General features: G+C 40.5%; 1 protein-coding gene across 4 annotated transcripts in view; it reads left to right on the forward strand.

The window, feature by feature from the left end:
• PDE1C (phosphodiesterase 1C) overlaps positions 1-24,043 on the forward strand; it is a 661,967-nt gene that overhangs the window by 209,386 nt on the left and 428,538 nt on the right. For all 4 annotated transcript variants that reach the window (XM_025380636.1, XM_025380634.1, XM_025380635.1 and 1 more), the window contains exon 2: positions 4,257-4,307. In XM_025380636.1, coding sequence (XP_025236421.1) covers positions 4,257-4,307 — 51 coding nt within the window. The remainder of the gene's footprint in view (positions 1-4,256; positions 4,308-24,043) is intronic.

A 24,043-nucleotide genomic window follows, 5' to 3' on the forward strand; every position in this document is an offset into this window, starting at 1 on the left:
CTAGACACTCAACTGAACGTCGACAGAATCATTATGCATTCTGAACTGGAATCTGTATTTTGTGAGCAGTATGGCGTAGATAACTTTCCATAAACCTACATAATCATTCTTATAAGATCTCACCACATTTAAGCTCTAATTGCACCTGATAAACGGAACATCTACTTTATCGTGAAAGCTTGCTGTATACCTTTAAACATGCAAGGCAAGCAGCAGTGTTTGAGGGCTCCTGTGCCGGTGGAGAAGGCTGGGTGTGTCTGAGCAGGCCTGCAGCATGCTGGTGGACGCATCTGGGCAGTTCTGCACTGGGGACAGAAGGGCTTGGTGAGCTGGGCTATAGCACTTTTGTGGTGCTAGCATCTGTTGAGGTTTAGTTTAATTCTTTAAGCTCTTTAAGAGGTTCTGTTTTCACCTACCTTCTAGACCATGCGAACTGTACAGTCCAACAACAGTCAGTATAGAGTTGCATTCTGAACATCCAGGAGGCAGAGCCACCCGAGGGGGCATCTCAGTGGTGAACCATGGCTGTCATGTGGGATGGGGGCCTTGTATTCCAATCACCCCAGTTATTTGAAGGAAGCCAGTAATATGTATTTCTATTTGAAATCTCTTGGTTTTAAATGTGGGCTGACAATTGTTCAAAAATTAAAAGCACTGTGAGACCAAACAAAACACACCTGGGACTTTCTATAGTCATCTGGAAGGCAGTCTGAGATGTCTGGTCTACTAAGCCATTTGTGGCATTAAGTCTACCTGAATTCCAAAAATATTGACTGAATGCATAGTCACTGTATAAAGGAATGGAAATACAATGATAGAAAGTTATGATCCTTGCCTTGGGTGGGGTAGCTTTTATGGTCCCCAGACCAGCATCCACCATATCACCTGGGAGCTTGTCAGACATGTAAATTCTTGGGCCTCACACCAGATGCATCAAATTAGAAACTGTATTCTAAGAAACCCACCCAGTGGTTCTGATGCTGCTGAAGTTTGAGAACAACAGGCAGGTGTGGGAAGGGGAGTTACACATATGGGCAGAGATCTGGGGGATGGAGAAGGTGGGGTGTGAAGCGACGAGACTTTTCAGAAGTGAATCGCTCCACCTGGATCTTAAAGGATGAGTAAGGAGTTGGCCAGGTGAAGATGAGGGAGGAGTGCACCAAGACTAGGGGGCATCAGGAGCCAAAGCCAGGCAGAAAGAGTGCGTGAAGTGCATTGTCCATCTATCGCATGTGACTAAGTGCTAGAGGATGCTCTGGGAAATGAGGTGGGAGAATAAGTTGGGGCAGGTGAGCTGGATTGTGTTCTGTAGGGGCTGGGAGACCCTCCAGTAGTGGAGTGTGGCATTGGGTATGTTTGTAGGGAAATCACGCTGGTGGTGAGGTTCAAATTCCTTTTGGATAGAGGAAACTCTCCTGGTGTCCCACTAGCCTGGATCCTGATTCTTGCCTTTCCTGGCGTGACTTGGATCTGGGTCAGCAATTCCCATCCTTGGATAGGGTGGTGGGGAGGGAAGGTCTGGCTGAGTGAAGATGTGGCTATTACTGCACGTGAAATAGCGACATTGGTGTCTCTGTTCTTTTATTCTTGGAGGAATGTACATACTCTTGGAGAATGTGCAGACTCCAAACTGAGTATTTAGGTGGTTGCTTGTGTTCTCAGCAATTGCAATGGTCTTTGTAATCCCATTTTAAAATGTCATTTTAAAGTTTCTGCAGCAAAGATTTTGGTAAAATCCTGGATCTATTTTTCTTTTCTTTTCTTTCTTTCTTTCTTTCTTTTTTTTTTTTTTGATATAGGGTCTCGTTCTGTTGCCCAGGCTGGAGTGCAGTGGTTTGATCACAGCTCACTGCAGCCTCAACCTCCTGGGCTCAAGTGACCCCTCCACTGCAGCCTCCTGAGTAGCTGGCATTACAGGCATGCACCACCACACCCAGCTAAATTGAAAAAAATTTTTTTTGTGGAGACAGTGTCTCACTATGTTGCCCAGGCTAGTCTCAAACTCGTGAGCTCAAGTGTTCTTCCTGCCTCAGCCTCCCAAAAGTGTCGGCATTACAGGCGTGAGCCACTATGCCCCACCCAGCTCTATTTCTTTCTTCAGACATTTACAGTGTCTAAATGGAAGAAACAAGTTGAACTCAAGGTCATGGAAATTCATGTCTATACCTAACTGGGGCTCATTCCTTCTTTCTCCATCCCTCCCTCCCCACTCTCTTTTCTTCCTTTTATTTACTTTTTTTATTATAAGACAACTTTGGTTATAGAAAACTCTTGAGAGTTTTCCAAGTGCTCATAAGATTTCTTTTAATACTTAGCTATGATAACATCCAAGTCTTCCTGATGTGAGGATATGCAGTTGTGGTTAAAGACTTCTACCGAGATAGCTGACCATTGTTCTGAAATATTTTGGATGTAGCTCTGAATGGAGGCAGGAATATGAATGTGAATTATTTATATTCATGTAGTGGTTCTACAAAACATTTGAGAAGACAGCAAGAATAGCTATTGCTCTTAGAAGTCCTGGATCTTTTTTTGAATTGGAAATCTTTTAAAATGTATTTGGTACAGAGTGTAGTAATTATTTCATTTCTTTCTTTCTTTTTTTTTTTTTTTTTGAGATGGAGTTTCACTTTTGTCACCCAGGCTGTAGTGCAGTGGCACAATCTCGGCTCACTGCAACCTCCACCTCCTGGGTTCAAGTGATTCTCCTGCCTCAGCTTCCCGAGTAGCTGGGATTACAGGCGCCCACCACCACGCCCGGCTAATTTTTCGTATTTTTAGTAGAGATGGGGTTTCACTATGTTGGGCAGGCTGGTCTCCTGACCTCGTGATCCGACAGCCTTGGCCTCCCAAAGTGCAGGAACTACAGGCGTGAGCCACCCGCGCCAGGCCCATTTCTTTTTTTGAAATGCTGCCGTTTGACAGAGGATGGGAGCTGGATGAATTATTGTCTCCCCCTGCTGGTCATTTTTATATAACATCTTATTAGTAATAGTGCAGATGACCAGGCAAAGCTAATGCCAGAAAAAGAAAAGATACTAAGACGGAATCTATTAATTTTTTAAAATTGCCCAAATTAGTAATAAATTGCCCAAATTAGTAATTGCCCTTATTAGTAATAGAGTGGAGATGGTGAGGCAAAGCTAATGCCAGAAAAACAAAAGATACTGAGATGGAATCTATTAATTTTTTTAAAATTGCCCAAATGTAGTAAATTTTAAAATGCTTACCTTTGTGAGATGGTGGAATAAATTCTTCAACTTTTCATTCTTTGTAAAATCATGTAATAAGTTTAGAAAGTAGTTACTGTATTGGTTTTGTCCTGCTGCTGCAACTTCTCATACATTCATGATGACGTTAGCAATCTCCTTTATTCTGCTGATGCATTGAGTGCTTTTTCTCAGCTAGAATGAACACGTGTTTCTTATTGATTGCTTTGGGTGTTTATTCAAGTAGATCACAAATACCCATGTCTGTCTGCTATGTATACATATAACCACCAAGGTATAATGTTTATGGGCATGAAACATGCTATTTAAAGTGAGTGAAACTTGTGTTTCCTCTTAATAACCATCTCTTTTACCCAATAAAATGAGTTCCTAAGTTATAAGGGGCATTAAATATGACTATATCCAATGATAAATTATATGGAGGCTTTTCGCTGGAGGTAGCCTGCCCTGCTGAGAAGCTTTAGGGGTAAGGTTTCTAGGGCAGTTTTCTGAACAATTTTATTGATGAACGTCCCTGTTTGTTAGCGTCTAAATTTAGTATCTTTCTGAACATAAACCAGCTTTTTATCTTCCCAAATTCCTGCCTCAGCTTTGCCCCTATGGATCCTAGGAAACCAGACTCATTTTGATGCTTGGGGTGCATCAGTGTGTTGACAGACAGCCCTGTTAGAGGACTCTTGGAGCCAAAGGACGTCCACTAGCTTGGAATCTGGTGCGCATGCCTCTTACTAAGTGGATGTAAGCCAATTAACTTCTTTAGGCCTACTAAACTGGATGTTGTTGAGATCCTCTCTATCTTCATCCAAATATTCTAATCAAAATGATTGAGACATTTGACGTCATTTAGGTGTTGAGGGCAGCCTTGGAAATACAGAAACAGAGGGAGTGAAGTTGCTTTTATTCACTTACAAAAAGTCTTAAATACAGCCTGATGTCAAAGCATCCAGGGGATTGGCTGTATTGGGGCATATTTGGTGGACACATGTGCTTTATTTTAAATTGTATCCTATGTTTTTTTTTTCCCAGTTGCAAATGAAGCTGGACACAAGAATGCCAGATCACTGGCCCGCTTCTCTCGTGAGTAAATCTTGTTTCACTCCTTTCCTGGTCTCCATCAGAAAATGTTCTCCAGAGATCTTTCCCCTGTGCGGTATAGCTCTTCAATCCTATCAGGTGTTAATAAAACAGTAATGTAGGAAATGTCATCATCTGGTTAATATCCCACTTGAGCCCAGGCTGGTGAGCTACTCATTGCTACTGCCTTTTCAGTCCTTAGAACTGTGGTTTCCAAATTGTGCTCTAAGCCTTTGCAATTCCAAGTATGGTCCTCAGAGCAGCAGAATCGACATCACCCGGGTGCTTTTTAGAAATGTGGAGCTTCAGTCCCCCCACCATTCCTTCAGACCAATTGAGTCAGAATCTGTATTTTAACAAATCTACAGGGGATGCCTGTTCACATTAGAGTTTGAGACGTGCTGTGGACTATCCTTTTTATGAATGTTTTAAGATAAAGTGAGGAGACGTACATGAAATGCTTGTAGCTATGAAGGCATCATCACCATTCAACATGGACTTATGAACTTACTCCACTGGCTCTTCCTCAATTTGGTGACATTTTGAAGCTCAGATGGATTGAATGGGTTTCCTTAGGCATTGGGGATATTCCTAGGGCTGTGGTTAGGCCATGGGGCTTCCCTTGACTGCTTTGTCTCCAGGTCTTGATCCCTGTGAAAGAGTAGGAGTCTAAAGCCTCTAAATGGTTTCTGTAACAGTGTGATCAGCAAATTATCCAGCAAGTTAATGCACTCCCTGGAATGAAAACCCGGATTCCAAAGGGAGTGGAAATACTAGACACGGATCAGGGTGGAGTGGAGATGCTCCCCAAACCCACTGTGCACCAAGTGGAGAAATGGTAGAGCTGTAAACAGAAACAGATTTATTGCTGCCTCACTGGCTTTCAGTAAAAGTAATTTCACTCACACTATCCAGGCCTCTGTTTTCTCACTTGGAAAATATTCAAAATTGGACATTGCTACATTAAAAAATTTTTTTTTTTTGCTTTCCTAAAAGTCACTTACTCTTTCCCTCTCCAGTATTGACTACAAAAAGACTTAGTAGCTCACATGCTGTATGATGTTTTTCCAGGGCAGTGAAAAATGTTGCTGTCTTTTGAAATTGTGGCATGGGAGGAACTCTACAAATCCCCAGTCACTGCATTCCTCATGCAGTGTTGACTAGGTCTGAGTGTGGACAGTGCCATAGTAAATCTTATTACGTAAAGCTGAAAGTATAATTTCTCTATTTACAGGGCTTCTTATAAACTCTGCCTCCCAACTTTTTGGAAGGCTTTGAAATGTTGAGATTGATTTCCCAGAAATGATTTTTATAGAACTGTAATAATGTACCATAATGAAAGAGCATGAAGTGCTCATATTTTAGAAATTGTGTAATAAAACACTCGCTTCTCATGAGCCCCATTCCTCACTGCCCTCCTACCTGGAATCATTATTTCCAAAATAGATATTTCATCCCGCAGCTCAATGAGGTTGAAGAATATGCTTTTATCCCATTTTTTTCCTTCAACTCCTGAGCAGTAGTCAGGCAAATAAATAAGCTGGAATCGTGACCCAACCACGCTGTGAGGGCTATGCTGGGTGCCCCTTCCCCCATGGGAGTTCCCGAGGCTCACCACAGGACAGAGGAAGGTGGGGGGTCCTTGTATGAGAGTGGAGGCAATTATTCCTTTCACAGACAAAGGAAGGTGATTTCTTGTGTGAAGTTCTCAGCTGTATGACTGGGTTGAAAGGATGATGTATCTCTTGAAAGCTTATTAGCTTGAGACAAGTGAGGACATGATGAACACATATCTGTATAGGAAACGAGTAATTAGTGGCAAACCAATTAGGTTGGACTGATATAGGGAAAAAAGGAGAAAAAAAAATCTCCTGAGTTAATCGCATTGCCCTGGAAAAAGTCAGATGGCACATGAGCTACTAAGTCTTTTTGTAGTCAATACTAGAGAGGGAAAGATTAAGTGACTTTTAGGAAGGCAAAAAAAATTATTTTTAATGTAGCATGTCCGATTGATGCTCACTTCACTTTACCACCTTGAAACTGACCTTCATTGTGTGGTGTGAATGAAGAGTTCAGTTTGGGAAGACTAGGGGGATTCAGATGATAGATTTTTTTTTTTTTTTTTTTTGAGACTGGAAGATGAAGTACTGCAACATTCTCTAAGTTTTGCCTCCAACAAGACAGAAAGCCTTGACAGTGTGCATTGCCCAGCATGGAATCAGGCACGATGGGGATGGGGGGCCAGAGCTTCTGCTGTGATGGCTGGACCCTCTAGGGGTCAGCAGAGAAGATCTGGGAGTGGGGACGGGGGAAGGGCTGGTTATAGTGGTGGATGCTGTGGAGTGAGTCCTGTGAGACTCTGGCTCTACCAGGCCCCGTCACCACCCCTGCCCCATCATTGCAGGCTCAAGCAGTGGCTTCTGATCAACCTGACTTCAATTGGAGCATCTGTCTAGTAACTGTGGGCACATACAGTAACATGGGGAAGTCATTTTCCCAGAAGTGGGGGTTAGAGAGGAGGGAGGGAGGGGGACTCAAAGGAAGCAGAGAAGATCTCTTCCCCTCACAAATGCTGGGAGAATGACAGTGTCCAGGAGAGTGAGAAGTTGAGAATGACCTTGACTTGAGAATGCTGTGTGAATGCAGGCACGCCGGCTTCCAACCAGCAAATGGTTTGAGAATGGTATCCATCACAAGGCCAGCTGCAAGGCGAGAGCCACCGGGTGTGGGCACTGCCCTGCTCTGCAGTGGGCAGGGTGAGCCAGCGGGGCACCTCATGTGCGTACTTCATGGTGGGCACCTCACATGGTGCCGCATGGAAGTTACCCCATGTGGATACTGCATGGTAGGCACCAGGGCAGTGTGGGGAACAGCTGACCTGCCCAGCTCAGGTCCAGGCCTCAACTTGGTGAGGAGCTCCTGGAACCCACTGTGGCTGGGGCTCCTGACATTGGGGACTTCTGGGATGAAGTCAGCTGGCTCTGGGTCCCTTGTTAGTCCTGCTCTCTGGGATGCCGGTGAAGCTGCCCTGTAGTACCAAGCCCTAAAAGCCCTCCTCCCTGGAGATGTCTATTTTATGCATCTGTCAGTCTCCCTATTAGACAGACAGCTCCTTGAGCCCATGGGCCCTGTCTGGTTGACTGTGCCTGGTGTAGAAGCAAACGCTGATTGAATGAAGACTGCATAAGCAGGCCCCTTTCTGCTCCGTTAAATGCTCCTTATCCTAACATCATAAACATCTGTGAGCCTTCCCATTGCCAGTGTACACACTCCCCAAACCCCTCCACAATATGTCTTCAAGGGTCTCCTACATGCTAGTGGGAGAGTCCTCAGAAACCATTAGGTATGTAAGCGCTGGTGTCAAGCCTGCAGTTGGATTCTGTGTCCAGAATTATGAATTCTGTGCCACCGTGGGCAGGTAACTTAACCCATCTAAGCCACACTTTCCTCACCTTGCTCCTAGGACAATACTGTGTCCAGAATTGCTTCCTTCCGGTGGGTTCTTGGTCTTGCTGACTTCAAGAATGAAGCTGCGGACCCTCATGTGTTACAGTTCTTACAGATGGTGTGTCCGGAGTTTGTTCCTTCAAATGTTCAAATGTGTCCAGAGTTTCTTCCTTCTGGTGGGTTGGTAATCTTGCTGACTTCAGGAGTGAAGGTGCAGACCTTAGCAGTAAGTGTTACAGTTCTTAAAGGTGGCGCATCCTGAGTTGTTCTTTCCTCCCTGTGGCTTGTGGTCTCGCTGGCTTCAGGAGTGAAGCTGCAGACCTTCACAGTGAGTGTTACAGCTCATAAAGGTAGCGTAGACCCAGAGTGAGCAGCCACAAAATGTATTGCAAAGAGTGAAAGAACAAATCTGCCACAGTTTGGAAGCCCACCCAACAGCGTTGCAGCTGCTGGCCCCGGTGCCCTGCTTTTATTCCCTTATTTGGCCCCACCCACATTCTGCTGATTGGTCCATTTTACAGAGAGCTGATTGGTCCATTTTACAGAGTGCTGACTGGTCCATTTTTACTGAGTGCTGATTGGTGCATTTACAATCCTTTCTTATTTCCAAGTTGTTGTGGATGATCACATGCAAGGGTGAATGTTAAAATACTTAAAAACATGTTAAGTGGTCACTGAACATCGGAACAGATGTTGGTCATGGACTATATGAAGGACTAGAGTCCAGGAAGCCCCTGACAGGACAGACATGGACCCTTCAATTGCTGGATGAAGCTGGGGCAGCAGAGGTGGATATTGGCCCTGATACCCTGGAATCCATTATATGAAGCACAGGGACTGTATACCACAAGCGCTCAATAAATGTGGGTGGTTGTTATTACCCTGAGTTTTCAGCCTTCCTCCTCTCTCTTCTTCTCTTTTTTCTTTAATTTCATATATACTTATTGAAGAATTTTCTGTTCATCTGTGAGCCCTGGAAATAACACAGGTGAGTCGGTTTGTCTTCAAAGAGTTCGCAATCTAATCAGGGAGACAGAAGTGACTGCTACAATACAGCGTGTGGAGGGAAATGCTAGCGAATGGTAGGAGGAGCTGGGAGAGTCAGAACGGGGAGGCCTCAGCCAACCTGGCATGGAGGTGAATTCAAGGGAGTCCTTCTGGAGGAGGCGAGCATCAGCTGAGGCTTAAGGGCTTGAATGGGGATAACAGGTAAAGAAGGTAACTTCTAATCTTCAATGAAAACAACTCTCAATACCACATGTAAGGGAATGAAGGCCACATGTAGTGTTCAGACATGGCCACAGTGTGGCAGAAAAAGCCCAGATTTTGATTTCGTCTCTCTCCTCTAGAAGATGTAAAAGACACTGCATTCAGTGCATTGGACAGAGCTTCTGTCGGGAGTCCAGGGCACTGGAGGAGCCAGAGCGAGGGAGACAGCGCCCACAAAGCTCTTGTGGCTGGGCAGCTCTATGCTGGAGTTCTGATTGCTTCCCGGAGGGAGGACTAATTTCTCCCCTAAGATGAGCAATTGTGGAAAAGAAAATACAAAAGTCTTCCCTTATCCGCGGTTTCACTTTCCCAGTTTTGTTACTTGTGGTTAACAGTGGTCTGAAAATGTGAAATGGAAAATTCCAGGAATAAACAATTCACAAGTTTTGATCTGAGTGCTGCTCTGAATAGCGAGATGAAATCTCACTCTGCCCCACCCATGATGTTAATCCTCCCTTTGTCCAGTGGATGCATGTGTAGATGCTACCCACAAGTTAGTGACTTAGGAGCCCTCTTGTTTATCAGATTGCAGTGCTTGTGTTCAAATCACCCTGATTTTATTTAGGAATTGCCTAAGTGCAATTTCGAAGTGCACTTAGTAAAAAGTGCAAGATTACTGATGCTGGCAATTCAGATACATCACGGAGAAGCCATCAAGTGCTTCCTTTAAGTGAAAAGGTGAAAGTTCTTGCCTTAATAAAGAAAAAAAATAAAAATAAATTGTATGCCAAGGTTGCTGAGATCCACAGGGAGAGCAAATTTTCTGTCTGTGAAACTGTAAAGAAGGAAACAGAAATTTGTGCTAGTTTTGTTGTTACACTAAAGCTACAAAAGTTACAGCCACAGGACAGGATAAGTGCTTAGTTAAGATGGAAGTATTATTAAATTTGCGGATGGTAGACATGAACAGAATCGTGTTCTGATTAACAGCAATCATGTTAGGCACCATTCCTGGTTTCAGGCAGTTGTTGGAACGTACCCCTTCAGATAATGGGGGACTACTATAGTGGTATCAAAAGCAATAAGAAAATAGAGATTAATTAAAAATCCAGGTATTTTTGGAAATAGATTTTCCTGTGAAAGAGCTGGAGTACTTACGGTGGATGGGGGACTGAAGCAAGGGGAGGCCTTTTGTATTTGTGTGCTGGGTGAATGATCCCCTTCCCTCAGCAGAGGTGGGAAATGGGAGGCAGAGGTGTGCAGTGGGGTGAGCGCCGGGTTGATTGAAATAGAGGGAGGCAGCACCTATGACATGGTGATGCCATGTGTGGAGCCCCAGGGGGAACTAAAAATCATGTCTGAGACAGTGCTAGAGTTCAGTCAGGGAACTTTGCTAGATCAGTTGTTATAGCTAGGAGAGTTGGTGACAAAAGAAGGGAGCTTGAACTGGGGATGGATGAAGACAAAAAGAAGAAGAAGAAATAAGTGGGAGGAATGACTGAGAAATACCATGAGTGGGGGTATGTGGCTGGTGGCTGGGCTTTCAGTGTTCTCAGGGGCATGTACTACGTTTTAGACAGAACCATATAAGGGATCCAGGACAGACAAATCAGGTACATTTTGGGTGCTATGGCAAGCAAAAATAGTCAAACTAATAGAAACACAGAATTGGATGGTGTTTGCTAGGAGCTGGGTGTGGGGAGGAGCAAACGGAAAGTTGTTGCTCCATGGGTATAAAGTTTCCATTATGTAAGATGAATAAGATGTAGAGATCTGCTGTACAACATAATCCCTGTAGTTAACAATATGGTATTGTGCACTTTAAAATACATTAAGAAGATAGCTCTCCTGTTAAGTTTTCATACCACAAAAACCAACCAACCAATCAACCACGCAAGCAACACAAAAGAACACAAGACGGCTGGCTACTAGCTTCTTTCCTACACTTATAATCATCCTCTCCCAGCTCCCCCAGTGACCTGTGACACATCTGTGTTTCAGAGCCACAGTTAGACTGCAACTTATGTTGACCCAAAATTTCTCTGATTGCCCACAAGGGGCTCCACCTCTTTATCTTACCCCCTTTCTCCACCCCTTTCATCAGACACAGTTGTTATCAGGCAAGCCGATTAGTTTGGTTCAGTCAACAGATGTATTCACTGGGATTTGAAAGATTTCAAGTTAGTAGAGTTTACAAATGATCCAGTCCAGTGCTCACCACTCTGTCTAAAGCTCAAATCCCTTGTATGACATCCCTGTCATGGGGTCATGAGCTCTCTGCAGGAGCCCATCCAGCGGAGGAATATTCACCGTGTCCTGGAAAGCACTGATGGCCGTGGTCAGAGTGATGGACTGGCATGTGTATGGGGGTAGGGGGCAGGACACTGAGACTCACTCTGCCTTTTCTTTTTGAATGTGCTTGATAGAGTCTTTTAAATATATCCAAAGACATATCTCTAGGTCCCTAATATGTTAGCCAGTGGTCCACCAGTGGACTGGCTGATGATACCATAAGTAGCTTCTAGGAGTTTATGGATCATACATGTAACTCAGATGTCAGCTGGAAACTCCCAGTCCATTGAGATAAAGGTGAAGAGGCTTACATTGCTGTTGTGTGCTGACATTTGGAAGTCCAGAGCACTCCCCAATGCTTCCGTGAGTACCCGGGACGGTGGTGTTCTTCTGACCCTGATTTTCTACCTCTGTCGATTGCTTTCCTCTGTTTGCTTCTGGCTATCTTCCTATTGCTCTGACATAGTCTCAGATGTGCTACAAAGCTCCTCCTTCTTTTTTCTGGAGAACCAAAGGCGTTGGTCAAAGTAGAACTTGACTGAAGATTAAGAAAGGATGAACAAGAGAGATCCACACTATGCACTGCAATTGCAGACCATTTAAATTCAGTTTGATTTTCAACAGTCCATTTAGCCATTCTACCACCAACAAAAATTTTAAAGACCACTTCGCCCATGCCGTTCCTGACCTACCACTGTACATCCTTTTATCCTTACCCTCCTCCATTATTTAACCTTTATTTCCACCTCCCTTTTAGGAATCAAAGCCACTCCTGGGATCTCTCATGTAGAGCAGCAGCTTGACTATCTCTCTTGCTCACACCCTTGTCCTTAGCGTCTCACATTCTATACTCCTTTCAACTTATTTTTGCCTAAATGCACACCAGTTTCTGCTCCCTTAATGGGAATTGTGGTACCACCTATTGAGATAATAGCAAATATTTACTCTTGCTACATGTGTACAAGCTTACATAATTGAAAAATAAGAATAGAACTTTTTGTGTGTAATGTGACCCCAGGGAGGGCAAGGAAGACGTGGCTTGGCTGTTGCATTCCAAGCATCTCCTCCTCTATCCTCTTAATGTATACTCCTTTGAATAAAGTTAAGATGAAGTTTTAGGTTTCTGCAAGAGACAGACGAGGATAACCTGAAAACCTTCTCAGTTTTTACAAGCACATAGAAATGCTGAGTGAAATGTTTTAAAAATACTTTTAAATGCATAGTTAAACTTGCAATAAAGAAAGGGAAGCCCACAGGTGCCAGAAATGAAGGAGGAATTTAATATCAGTACGGTAAGCTGTTAACATGTGTGCAGATTTTGCAGCTATGCTGCATGAGGGTGGTGCTGTTAAGTCCATGGAATCTAGTAACACATGTTTTAACATCTACATGGGGAAAGGAGATAAGACCTTGGGCTATGCAGGGTGGGGAAGTTGGATCTGAAACTTCTGCCTAACTCGGACTCTTAAAACATATGGCAGATTGTGTTTTCCAAAAATATTTGTAACTATATCTCCCATCCCACATGCTCTTCTTGCAATGTGATGCTGACAAGCCTCCCACTGAGATGGCGAGGCCTCTGTTTTCTTCCCTTGAGTCTGGGTGGCCTGTAAATGTGGCAGAGATGATATGATGTGACTTGCAAAGTTAGATTATCAGAAGAGACAGCTTCCACCTGCTGCCTGTTGGGATACTTGTTCTTAGAGTAGTGTCATAATGCTGTGAGGAAACAGAGACCCTGTGGAAAGCCCATCTCTGAGCGCTTCCCAAAGTGCAGGTTTGTGAGCAAAATGGGTAGTTACTGTTGTTGGAAGCCACAAGTTTGGTGTGACCTGTTATGCATCAATAGGTAGTTGAAACAAGGGCTATGTCTTCGATAAAAGAGAGACCAGGAAAACAAAACTCATCCATTAACATAGGGAGGTAGTAAGGTAACCTGCTTGGTTTTTCTGGCTCTTGAGGAAGTCTTCCCTGGGCAGTTGAAACTACCTGAATGGTCCAGGAACCCTTTGAGCCTAAGAAATTAACAAACATTAGTTCTGGGCTACTAATGGCAGAATCAAATGAAAAATCTTTTGAAATACAACCCAAGTCATAACATACTCTCATGCAGTAAACAAGGCCAACTAAGTATGAGCTCATAGTCAAAATTAAAAACAAAATAAAAAATCTATAAGAGGCAGCAATCCTCCATGATGAGCAAGAGTCAGTGAACACAGATAATTAGAGCCTAAGAACTTGACATGCAGGTCGAGTATCCTTTACCCAAAATGCCTGGGACCAGAAATGTTTTGGATTTTCAGTTTTTTTCTCACTTTGGAATATTTGTGTATGCATAATGGGATATCTTGGGGATGGGACCTAGGCCTAAACACAAAATTCTTTTGCGTTTCATATATATCTTAAACACATAGCCTGAAGGTAACGTTATACAGTATTTTAAATAATTTCATGCGTGAAACAAAGTTTCTGTACGTTAAATCATCATTGAACTGCGACCTGTCATGTGAGGTCAGATGTGACATTCCCACTTATAGTGTCATGCTGGGCTTAAAAAGTCTTGAATTTTGGAGCAGTTTGGATTTCAAGTTTTTGGATTAGGGATGTTCAACCTGTGGTATAATGACAAACTGGAAAAAAAAGACTAGGTCTATTTAAGAATGACAGAAGATATAAAATGAGTTGAAACTCTAAGAAAGGAACAAGATCTTGGAAAAAAATGGAAAATTTTAAAGATAATCTGTAGAACTTCAAGAAATGTAAAATATAGCATAAAACCCCAACAAAACGAAACCCAAACACAGTTTACCAACTGTGTTGAATAGGACTAAAAGGAGAAATAATGAACCAGAAGAAAGATATATTGAGGAGACTATCCAAAATGTAGCACAGAGAAATGGTGGATGTAAAAGAATGGTCAAACACTACAGAAGACAGAATGAAAAGGGCCAGCAGACATTAGTAGGGGTTCAGAATGAAAGACCAGAGAGAATATGGACAAAATAGTAACTGAAGATCTAGTGACTGAGAATTTTTCAGAATTGACTAGTGATATGAATCCTCAGACTGACGAGTTGTACCTAGTTTCAAGCGGGAAAATAAAAATCTATTGGCAGATACATTATAATGAAACTGTAGAACAGTATAGACGATGAGCAAACACCAAAGATAATTGAAGAGAAAAGACAGGTTATTTACTGTGTCTGAGACTATGAGTTTAGTGTTTATTTTTATTTTTATTTTTAAATTTTTGGTAGTTTTGCTCTTGTCACCTAGGCTGGAGTGCAGTGGCGCGATTGTGGCCCATTGCAACCCCTGCTTCCTGGGTTTAAGCCATTCTCCTGCCTCAGCCTCCCTAGTAGCTGGGACTACAGGCATGTGCCACCACGCCCAGCAAATTTTTGTATTTTTTTTTAGTAGAGACAGGGTTTCACCATGTTGGCCAGGCTGGTCTTGAACTCGTAATCTCAAGTGATCCGCCTGCCTTGGCCTCCCAAAGTGCTGGGATATAGGCATGAACCACTGCGCCCAGCTGAGTTTGGTCTTATCTATGTTAAAAGAACTTCAGTTTTTAGCTAGGCCTATGTCCCCATATCCAAAAACAGAGTTAAAGTTAGGTGTGACCGTGTAACTAAGTTCTGGTCAATAGCATGTAAGCAGAACTGTCAAATAAAGGTTTCTGGAAACTTTCTTGAGGCTTTTGTGTAGTCTTCATCCCCTTTCTTTTTTATCCCTTTTTCATCCTGCTGCCTAGGACACAAATGTAATGCTTAGTGCTCTAGCTGCCATCTTGGACCACAATGGTAATGCTCAAACCCAAGGGTTAGTAGACTGGTAATCTAAAGATTTTGTGAAACAGAGCTGCTATATCAGTTCTGAAAGGCTTACATCTCACTCAACAGAGATATAAACTTCTATCTCTGATTTTTATATAACAGAGATACAAGCCTTTACTTCATTTAATCTAACTGGAATTTTGAGTTTCTGTTATTCAGACATAACTAATCACAACTGATGTATCTATCATAGATTAATCGTCAAACTGACTGCAGACTTCCCAATAGTCTATTTAGAAGCCAGAAGTCAAACTGAATAATGTTTGTATAGAGATGAGGGAAGAATACTGTTGACCTGAAATTTTAAACTGAGAGCAATATTGTTTAAGACTGAGGGCAAAATAAAGACATTTTTCAGGTGAACTCATTCTGAGAGAATTTATCATACACGTCCTTCCTGAGATAACTGCTAAAGGATACACCTCAGGAAGACTGTTGAATCCAGAAGGAAGAATGAACATAGGATAAAAGGACTAACCATTATTTACGTAATTCACAATTAAAAATTAAAATGTATATTAAGATGATTGCTGCTATTTAGTTTTAAAAAATAAAATGGCTTTATCAAAATATAGTTTACATATTATAAAGCTTATCCACTTAAAGGATGTAATTCAATGATTTTTAGTATATTTATGGAGTTGTGCCACCATCACCGTAATCTAATTTCAGGTAATTTTTGTCACTCCAAAAAGAAGCCCTGTGCTCAATAGTTACTTTCCATCTGAGTTCCATACCCCCAGTCCTAGGAAGCTATTTAAATACTTCTTTTCTTATAGATTTGCCTATTCTGGCCATTTTATATAAATGAAGTCATACAATATGTGGTCTATTGTGACTGGCTATGTTTTTGATTTAGCATAATGTCTTCAAGGTTCATCCACGTTGTAACATGTATAAGCAAATCATTCCTTTATATTGCAGAACAACATTCCATAGTATGGATATACTTTTTATTTTTCCTTTCATCAGTTGATGGACATTTGGGTTGTCTCTAATTTTTGGCTATTGTGAATAATGTTGCTATGGATATTTGTATATTATTTTTAAAAGTATGTATATGTTTTTATTTAGCTTGCTTATATACCTATGAATGGAATTGCTGGATTATATGGTAACTCTAAGTTCAACATTTTGAGGAACTTCCAGACTGTTATCAAAAGTGATTTTGCTCTTTTATATTTCTGTTCGCAATGTATGAAGGTTCGAATTTCTCTAAATCCTCCTCTACACATGGTATGGTTATTTAAACAAATTTAACCCTAATGTATGTGAAATATTGATCTATTGTGTCTTTGATTTGTGTTTCTCTGATGACTAATAATGTTTAGCATATTTTAATATGCTTATTGCCCACTCATATCTTATTTGGAGAGCTAGTTAGGTTTTAAGAAAAGGGGAAGCATCCCATTCTCTGAATTTCTAGTTGAAGGAAGCATACTTAAGATGGAAAATTGCCATCACAAAGAAACTGCCAAACTTATTTATTAACCAAAAGTAGAAGAAAATAGAAACCCCTAAAGTGTTAGTTCCCAAACTGGACTCATAATTTCTCCTCATCCCTATACAAGTTCCTACTCCTGTGTTTTCTAACTGAATTGGTACCATCCTATTTATTAGGCAATATTAACTGAAAACCTACAAATCATATTCTCCCTCATCAGTCACCAAATTCCACTGATCCTGACTCCTGAATTGTCTTATTCAGATCATTCTACTTTATTCTCACAGCCACAACTTTATTTTAAATCCTTATCATTCCTTATGTAATGGATTCCACTGAGTCTCCATCTTCCTCTGTGAAATGAATTCTCCTCCCTGCCAGAGCAATCTTTTAAAAGATAAATCTGACCATGTCATTCTCCCTCTTAAAAGCCTTCACACATATTCTAGGAAGATAAAATAAGACATACATTTTTCTATTTATCCCATGAATTATAACTAAAACCCCTGGATATGATATACAAAATAAACAAAAGAATACTCTGAAGGCAAAAAGAAGAAGGCAGAGTGACTAGAAGACTTGGGACCCAAGAAACAACATGGTGATGAGTTCCCTGAGTTTTCTTTTTTATCACATACCATAGACTTTGAGCTAAAAAAGATAAAAACCTTGAAATGACAACAGGTACAGACAAAAAAGAGCCCCAACATAACTCTACTCTCTGCCTAAGGACCAGGAAAGGAGACGCCTAGCAAGACAGAAAACTTTTAGATAATAAATGCTCTACTCCCAGCAAACATCACAGAAAGAGCTGTGGCCCCATCCTCACCCATTCCAAAAAAGGCTTGCTGGGAAACCTGGATGTCCACCCTCACAAGGCTGTAACAAGGTATCTCAACACCCTTGCTGGGGTGGCATCAGAAAAAGTTAAGCAGGGAGCTGGCTCTTGCATCTAAACCAGCCTTCCTCCCATCATGATGTCAGTGGAGAATATGTGGGGAGCTTAGACTGCCACTTCTAACTGACAGTAACCAAGCATCACCCTTCCTCCCTGCTGGGCTGAGTGTCAGGGGAGGCCTAGAGGAGAATCAGGACTATAGCACTGTACAGTGACAATGAGGTCATTCCATACACAGTGTCAGTAGAGACCATGTGGGGAGCTGAAACTCTCACCCCTTCCCAGTGATAACAAAGCTACATCCTTCCTCAGGTGTCAATGGAGCAATGGAAGCCCAGTAGGGAACTTGAACTTCTTCCTCCGTCTGGCATAATAAGGGAGTGCACCTTATTCCTCTGCTTGATCTGTGACAGAGAAAGTCAGTTCAAACAGGATAAACATGAAGAAACCCATGCCAAGATTCATTATTATTATTATTATTTTCTTTTTAAAAATTTGAGACAGGGTCTACTGTGTTGCCTAGGCTGGTTTTGAACTCCTGGGCTCAAGCAATCCTCCTGCCTTGACCTCCCAAAGCGCTGGGATTACAGGCATAAGCCCCTGAACCTAGCCTCATAATTAAACTTCTAAAATCTCAAGAGAAATCTTGAAAGCAGTCAGAGAAAAGAGACAACTTACTTATAGAGAAAACACAATTTGAATGAGAACAGATTTCTCATCAGAAGCCATGGAGTCACAATATTTTTCAAGTGCTAAAATGGTAGAACTGTCAACCTAGAATCCCCTCTAATCAGCAAAAATATTCCTCAGAAATGGAGGGGAAATAAAGACATTATAAAATGAAGGAAAACTAACAGAATTTGTTGCCAGCAGGACTACTCTAAAAGAATATCTAAAGAAAGTTCTCTAAACAAAAATAAACAATAAGAGAAGGAACCTTGGGAGATCAGAAAGGAAGAGAGAACACAGTAAGCAACAATGTGGCTAAATCCAATAATGTTTCCTTCTCCTCTTGAGTTTTCTAGGTTATGTTTGATGGTTGAAGCAAAAATGTTAGCACTATTTGATAATGTTCTAAATGTATGTATAGGAAATATTTAGTACAATTATATCAAAGAGTAGAAAGTAAAGGGACGTAAAGGGAGGTAAGGTTTCCACATTTTACTTACTCTTCCAAAATGATAACATCAGAAGACTTTGGTAAGTTATTTATGTATATATAGTGTAATATCTAGTATAACTATTTAGAAAATGATGCAAAGAGATACACAATAGATAAAGTGGAATTCTAGAAAAGGTTCAAGTAAGCCACAGGAAGGCAGGAAAAATAAACTAGATAAATGAAAAACAAAGAGGGCAAACAGGAAACAAAAAATAAAATAGCAGATGTAAGCCCTGACATATCAATAATTACATTAAATGTAAATGGTCTAAATATAGTAATTAAAAGACAGAGATTGGCAGAGTGGGTTAAAAAACATGACCCAACTATGTGCTATTAAAAACTCACTTCAAATATGACTGACTATATAGACAGGTTGACAGCTCATGCAAATATTAATTGAAGGAAACCTTGGCTATATTAACATCAGATAATGTAGACTTCAGAATGAAGAAAATGTAGAGGCAGAGAGAGACATTATATAATAATAAAAGGGTCAGCTTACAAGGAAGACATAACAATCCTATATATTTATGCACGAAACAATACAGTTGCAAAATATATAAAGTAGGATCTGTTAGACCTAAAATGAGAAATAAAAAAATCTACAATTATGACTGGAGACTTCAATACGTCTTTCTCAACAATAGATTGAACACAAGACACAAACTATGAATATCAGGAATAAAACAGGGGATATCACCACAGGCCATGCAGATATCAAAAGGATAATAAGGGAATACTGTGAACAGTGCTACACAGATATATTTGATGACTTAGATGAAATGGGCCATTTCTTAAAAAACAAACTACCAGCCAGGTGCAGTGGCTCATGCCTGTAATCCCAGCACTTTGGGAGGCCAAAACGGGCAGATCATGAGGTCAGGAGATCCAGACCATCCTCACGAACATGGTGAAACCCTGTCTCTACTAAAAATACAAAAAAATTAGCTGGGCATGGTGGCAGGCGCCTGTAGTCCCAGCTACTCGGGAGGCTGAGGCAGGAGAATGGCGTGAACCCAGGAAGTGGGGCTTGCAGTGAGCTGAGATTGTGCCACTGCACTCCAGCCTGGGCAACAGAATGAGACTCCGTCTCAAAACAACAACAACAACAACAACAAAACACATAAACTACCAAAACTCATCCAATGTGAAGTAGGTAAGAAAGTTTAGTATGTAATAAAAAACTGCCCCCCCTCCCCGCCACAAGCTCTAGGTCCACATGGTATGACTTGAATATTCTATCAAATTTCTAAAGAAAAATTAACATCAATTCTACATAGTCTCTTCCAGAAAATAGAAGAGAAGGGAATATTTCTCAATTGATGTATGAAGCTAGCATTGTCTTGATGCCAAAACTGAGAAAGGCAGTACAAAAAGAGAACAATTACAGACCAATATATCATGAATATAGATGCAAAAATCTTTAACAAAATTTTCACAAATAGAATTTAATAATATATAAGACAAAGTCTACACCACCCAACCAAGTGGGGTTAGCTCTATGGATGCAAGTATCATTCACTATTCTAAAATCAATCAGTATAATCCACCATGTTAATAGGCTAAAGAAGAAAAATTACATGATCATATCAATTGATACACAAAAATATTTGACAGCATTCGACATTCCTTCATGACAAAAACTCTCAGAAAAATAATAATTTAGGGGAATTTCTTCAACTTGATAAGGAACATCTACAAAAACCTTCAACTAACATTGTATTTAAGGGCAAAAAATGGATGCTTTTCCTTAAAAATGAGAACACAGCAAGAATATTCAGTTATACCACTCCTATTCAACATAGTGTTGAAAGCTCTAGCCAGTGTAATAAGGGATGAAAGGAAAAATTTAAAAACATACAGATAAGAAAGACAGAAGTAAAATTGTCCCTTTTGCAGATGACATGGTTATCTACATAGAAAATCCCAAGGAAGCTAATTAACAAAATTTCTAGAGCTAATAAATGAGTTTTAGCAAGGTCACAGTATCTAAGATAAACATACAAAATCAATTTTATTCTTGTATAAAAATAAAATCATATTTACAACATATAACAAGGTGAATCATATAACAAGGTGAAATATGTAGATGTAAATCTAACAAAACATGTACAAGACTTGTATGCTAAAAACTATGCAGTACCCATGAAAGAAATCAAATAACATCTAAATAAGTGGAGATGCATACTGTGTTCATGGACTGGAAGAAGATGAAACATAGCAAATATGTCAATTCTCCCTATAATTATATGCAGATTTAACACAATTTCTATCAAGATCCCAGCAAGATTTTTTATAGACATAGATAAGAGTATTCTAAAATTTATACAGAAAATCATAGGAAGTAGAACAGTTAAACCATTTTTAAAAAGAAAAAAAAAAGTGTGAGGAGTCTATCTACTCGATTTCAAGGCCTAATTTGTAACTACAGTGATCAAGATGAGTGGTATTAGTGAAAGCACAGACTCACAAATTAATGGAATAGAATAGAAAACCCAGAAATGAATCCACAAAAATATGCTGAACTGATTTTTGACAGAGATGAAGAAGCAATTCAATGGAGGAAATATGACCTTTTCAACAAATTGTGCTTCAGTATTGGACATCTATAAACAAAAATGTGAACCTTGACCTGTCTTACACATTAAACAAAAAGTAATTCAAAATATATCATGCGCCTAAATATAAAACTGTAAATTTTATACCAAAAACAGAAAATCTTTGGGACTTAGGACTAGGAAAAATGGACTTGACACAAAAATTATGATCTATAAAAGTAAAAATTGATAAATTGGGCTTCATCAACATTAAAAATTGATGTTCTGTGAAAGATTTTGTTAGGATAAAAAGGCATTCTACAAGGTGGGAGAAAATATTTGCAAACCACACACACAACAAAGGACTGGTATCTAGAATACATAAAGAATTCTCAAAACTCAACAGTAAAAAGCAAACAATGCATTTTGAGTATGGTCAAAGAACATGAATAGACATTTCACCAGAGAAAATATACAGATGGCAAATAGACACATGAAAAGATATGAAAAGGGAAAATGCAAATTAAGCGCATGAAGAAGGAAATGCAGATTAAAACCACAATGAGATACCACTACACACCTACCCGAATAGCTGAAATAAAAATGGTCATCACTCCAGATGCTGAGGCTGAAGCAGAGAAACTGAATTACTCTTACATGGTTGGTGATACAGCCATTCTGAAAAGTAACTTGGTAGTATCTTAAAAAGCTAAACATACAACTACCATACGACCAGCAATTGCACTCTTGGGCATTTATCCCAGAAAAATGAAGACTTATATTAACAGAAAAACCTACATGAATGCTTATAGCAGCTTATTTCATAGTAGCCAAAACTTGGAAGCAACCCAGATGTATTCTAACAGATGAATGGTTAAACAAACTGTGCTGGACTATTACTCAGCAAGAAAGGGGAATGAGCTACTGATCCGTGCAACAACCTGGATGACTCTTCAGCGAATTACAGTGAGTGAAAAAACCAATCCCATAAAGTTACATATTTTGTGAGTCTATTTGTATAACATTCTCGAAATGACACAACTATAAAGATAGAGAACAGACTAGTGGCTGTCAAGCGTTAAAAGAGGGGGTAGAGTGGAAGGAAAATGAGTAAGGCTATAACAGGACAACATGAGGGATCTTTGTGGTGATGGAAATGTTTGTAAATTGACTACATCAGTGTCAACGTTCTGGTTGTGATCTTGTACTGTGGTGTTACAAAATGTCACCATTGGTGGAAACTCCGTAAACAGTACATGGAATCTCCATATTATTTCTTACAACTGCATGTGAATTTACAATGCTCTCAAAAGGAGGGAGTGATTAAAAGAATTTAATTTAAAAACATCTTCACTGACTTCTCATGGCCTACAGAATAAAGTCAAAGCCCTTGGAATACCACATAAGCTCCTTCAAGCTGACTTCTGTCATGCAGTAATTCACCATTTAAGCCCCAGAAAAATTTAACTAGTTGCTCTCCCAGGGTATTTCACTTCTCCATGCCTTTGCATATGCTGTCCATTCTGCATGGAAAATCCTGTCCCTCTGCTGATCACCAAACAAACCCACTCATTTCTCAAAACTTTGATCATAGACCACCACTTCTACAAAGCCTGGCCTGACTCCCCAGGGTAAAATTAGTCACTTTCTCCTTTATTTGACACCTATATATTTCTACATGGTTATAGTATTGCTTGCTTCACACTGTATCCTAAGTATGTCTTTAATGGCTGTCTCCCCATTAGATTTGGAGTTCCTTGAAAGCAGAAACTGCCCCACCAGTCAGTGTATAGTAGGTGTTCAATAAATGTTTGTTTAACTGGGCTGAAAGCAGAGTGAATGAAAAGATTCTGGATCTGTGCCACCTCCAAACCAGGAGGGAAAATCCACTCATTCCCTGGAAGTTCTTAGAGATTCATACTCAGTTACTCTACTAGACAGAATTCAGATGCATTATTAATTTACGTGATTTATCAGTCATAAGTTCCTGTGATGTCTCCTTTTCAATGAATACTTATGGAGCACCAACTCAATAGTGTGCTAAGCACTATGTCTAGCACACCTCCCCTGGACAGGCAGGTAGACCAAGGTGGTGCTACAGTTCCTGCCACGGTGTGCTTTAGGCCATGGCTAAGCCGTGGACTGAAGCCCAGGGTGAACACATACAGTTTTATAGGCTGTGAAATGTGCAAGTCCAGGGAACATCATCCTATAGACTAAGCTATGAACGACTCCCTCTTCAACTGTGTAGTTTTGGAGGCCCTATTGAAATTCTTACATTTGCAGCTGCAATTCTTGAAACCCATGAAATAATTGCCTGATTTCCAGGTCAGTACATTTTATGAAGCTAGGTTCCCTAATCCAATAGAGCAATCTAGTAAGAAAGGAGGTGAAGATGTGAAGCCAGTTGGGTCAGAAACCAAAGAAAGCCCATGAATGATATAATTGAAGCAGGTGGAAGACAGACAAGGCTAATGAGATGTTCAGCCAAGTTTTTAATGTGGTTTCTATAACCTCAGAAGAAGACATCTTAGAAGTAGATACAAAAGTTAACCTTGAAAGGACATTCTGGGTGCAGGAGTATAAAAATGAGTAAGTCACAGTTCTTTCCCATAGGAGTTTAGTGTCTTCATTATCAGCAAAGGCTAGTTTGGGCAAAAAGTAGAAAAAATTACTTTTTATGATCTACATATTACCCTAGAGCCTCTATTTTTTCTGGAACTCTTATAAAAACCATAAATCTTCAATTACTTTGAAACACTTTTATTTTTGATCGCAGTGCACATCCCATTTAAACACATCTCAGATTAACGTGGCAAACTCTTCCAAGTGCTCAGAGCACTTCATATGTACTATATCCCTGAATTCATTCCCACCAAATTTTTATAATGAGGTTAAAAATCAGCCCTGG

This window comes from Theropithecus gelada, chromosome 3 (genome assembly GCF_003255815.1).
Source record: "Theropithecus gelada isolate Dixy chromosome 3, Tgel_1.0, whole genome shotgun sequence".
NCBI classification, from domain to species: domain Eukaryota; kingdom Metazoa; phylum Chordata; class Mammalia; order Primates; family Cercopithecidae; genus Theropithecus; species Theropithecus gelada.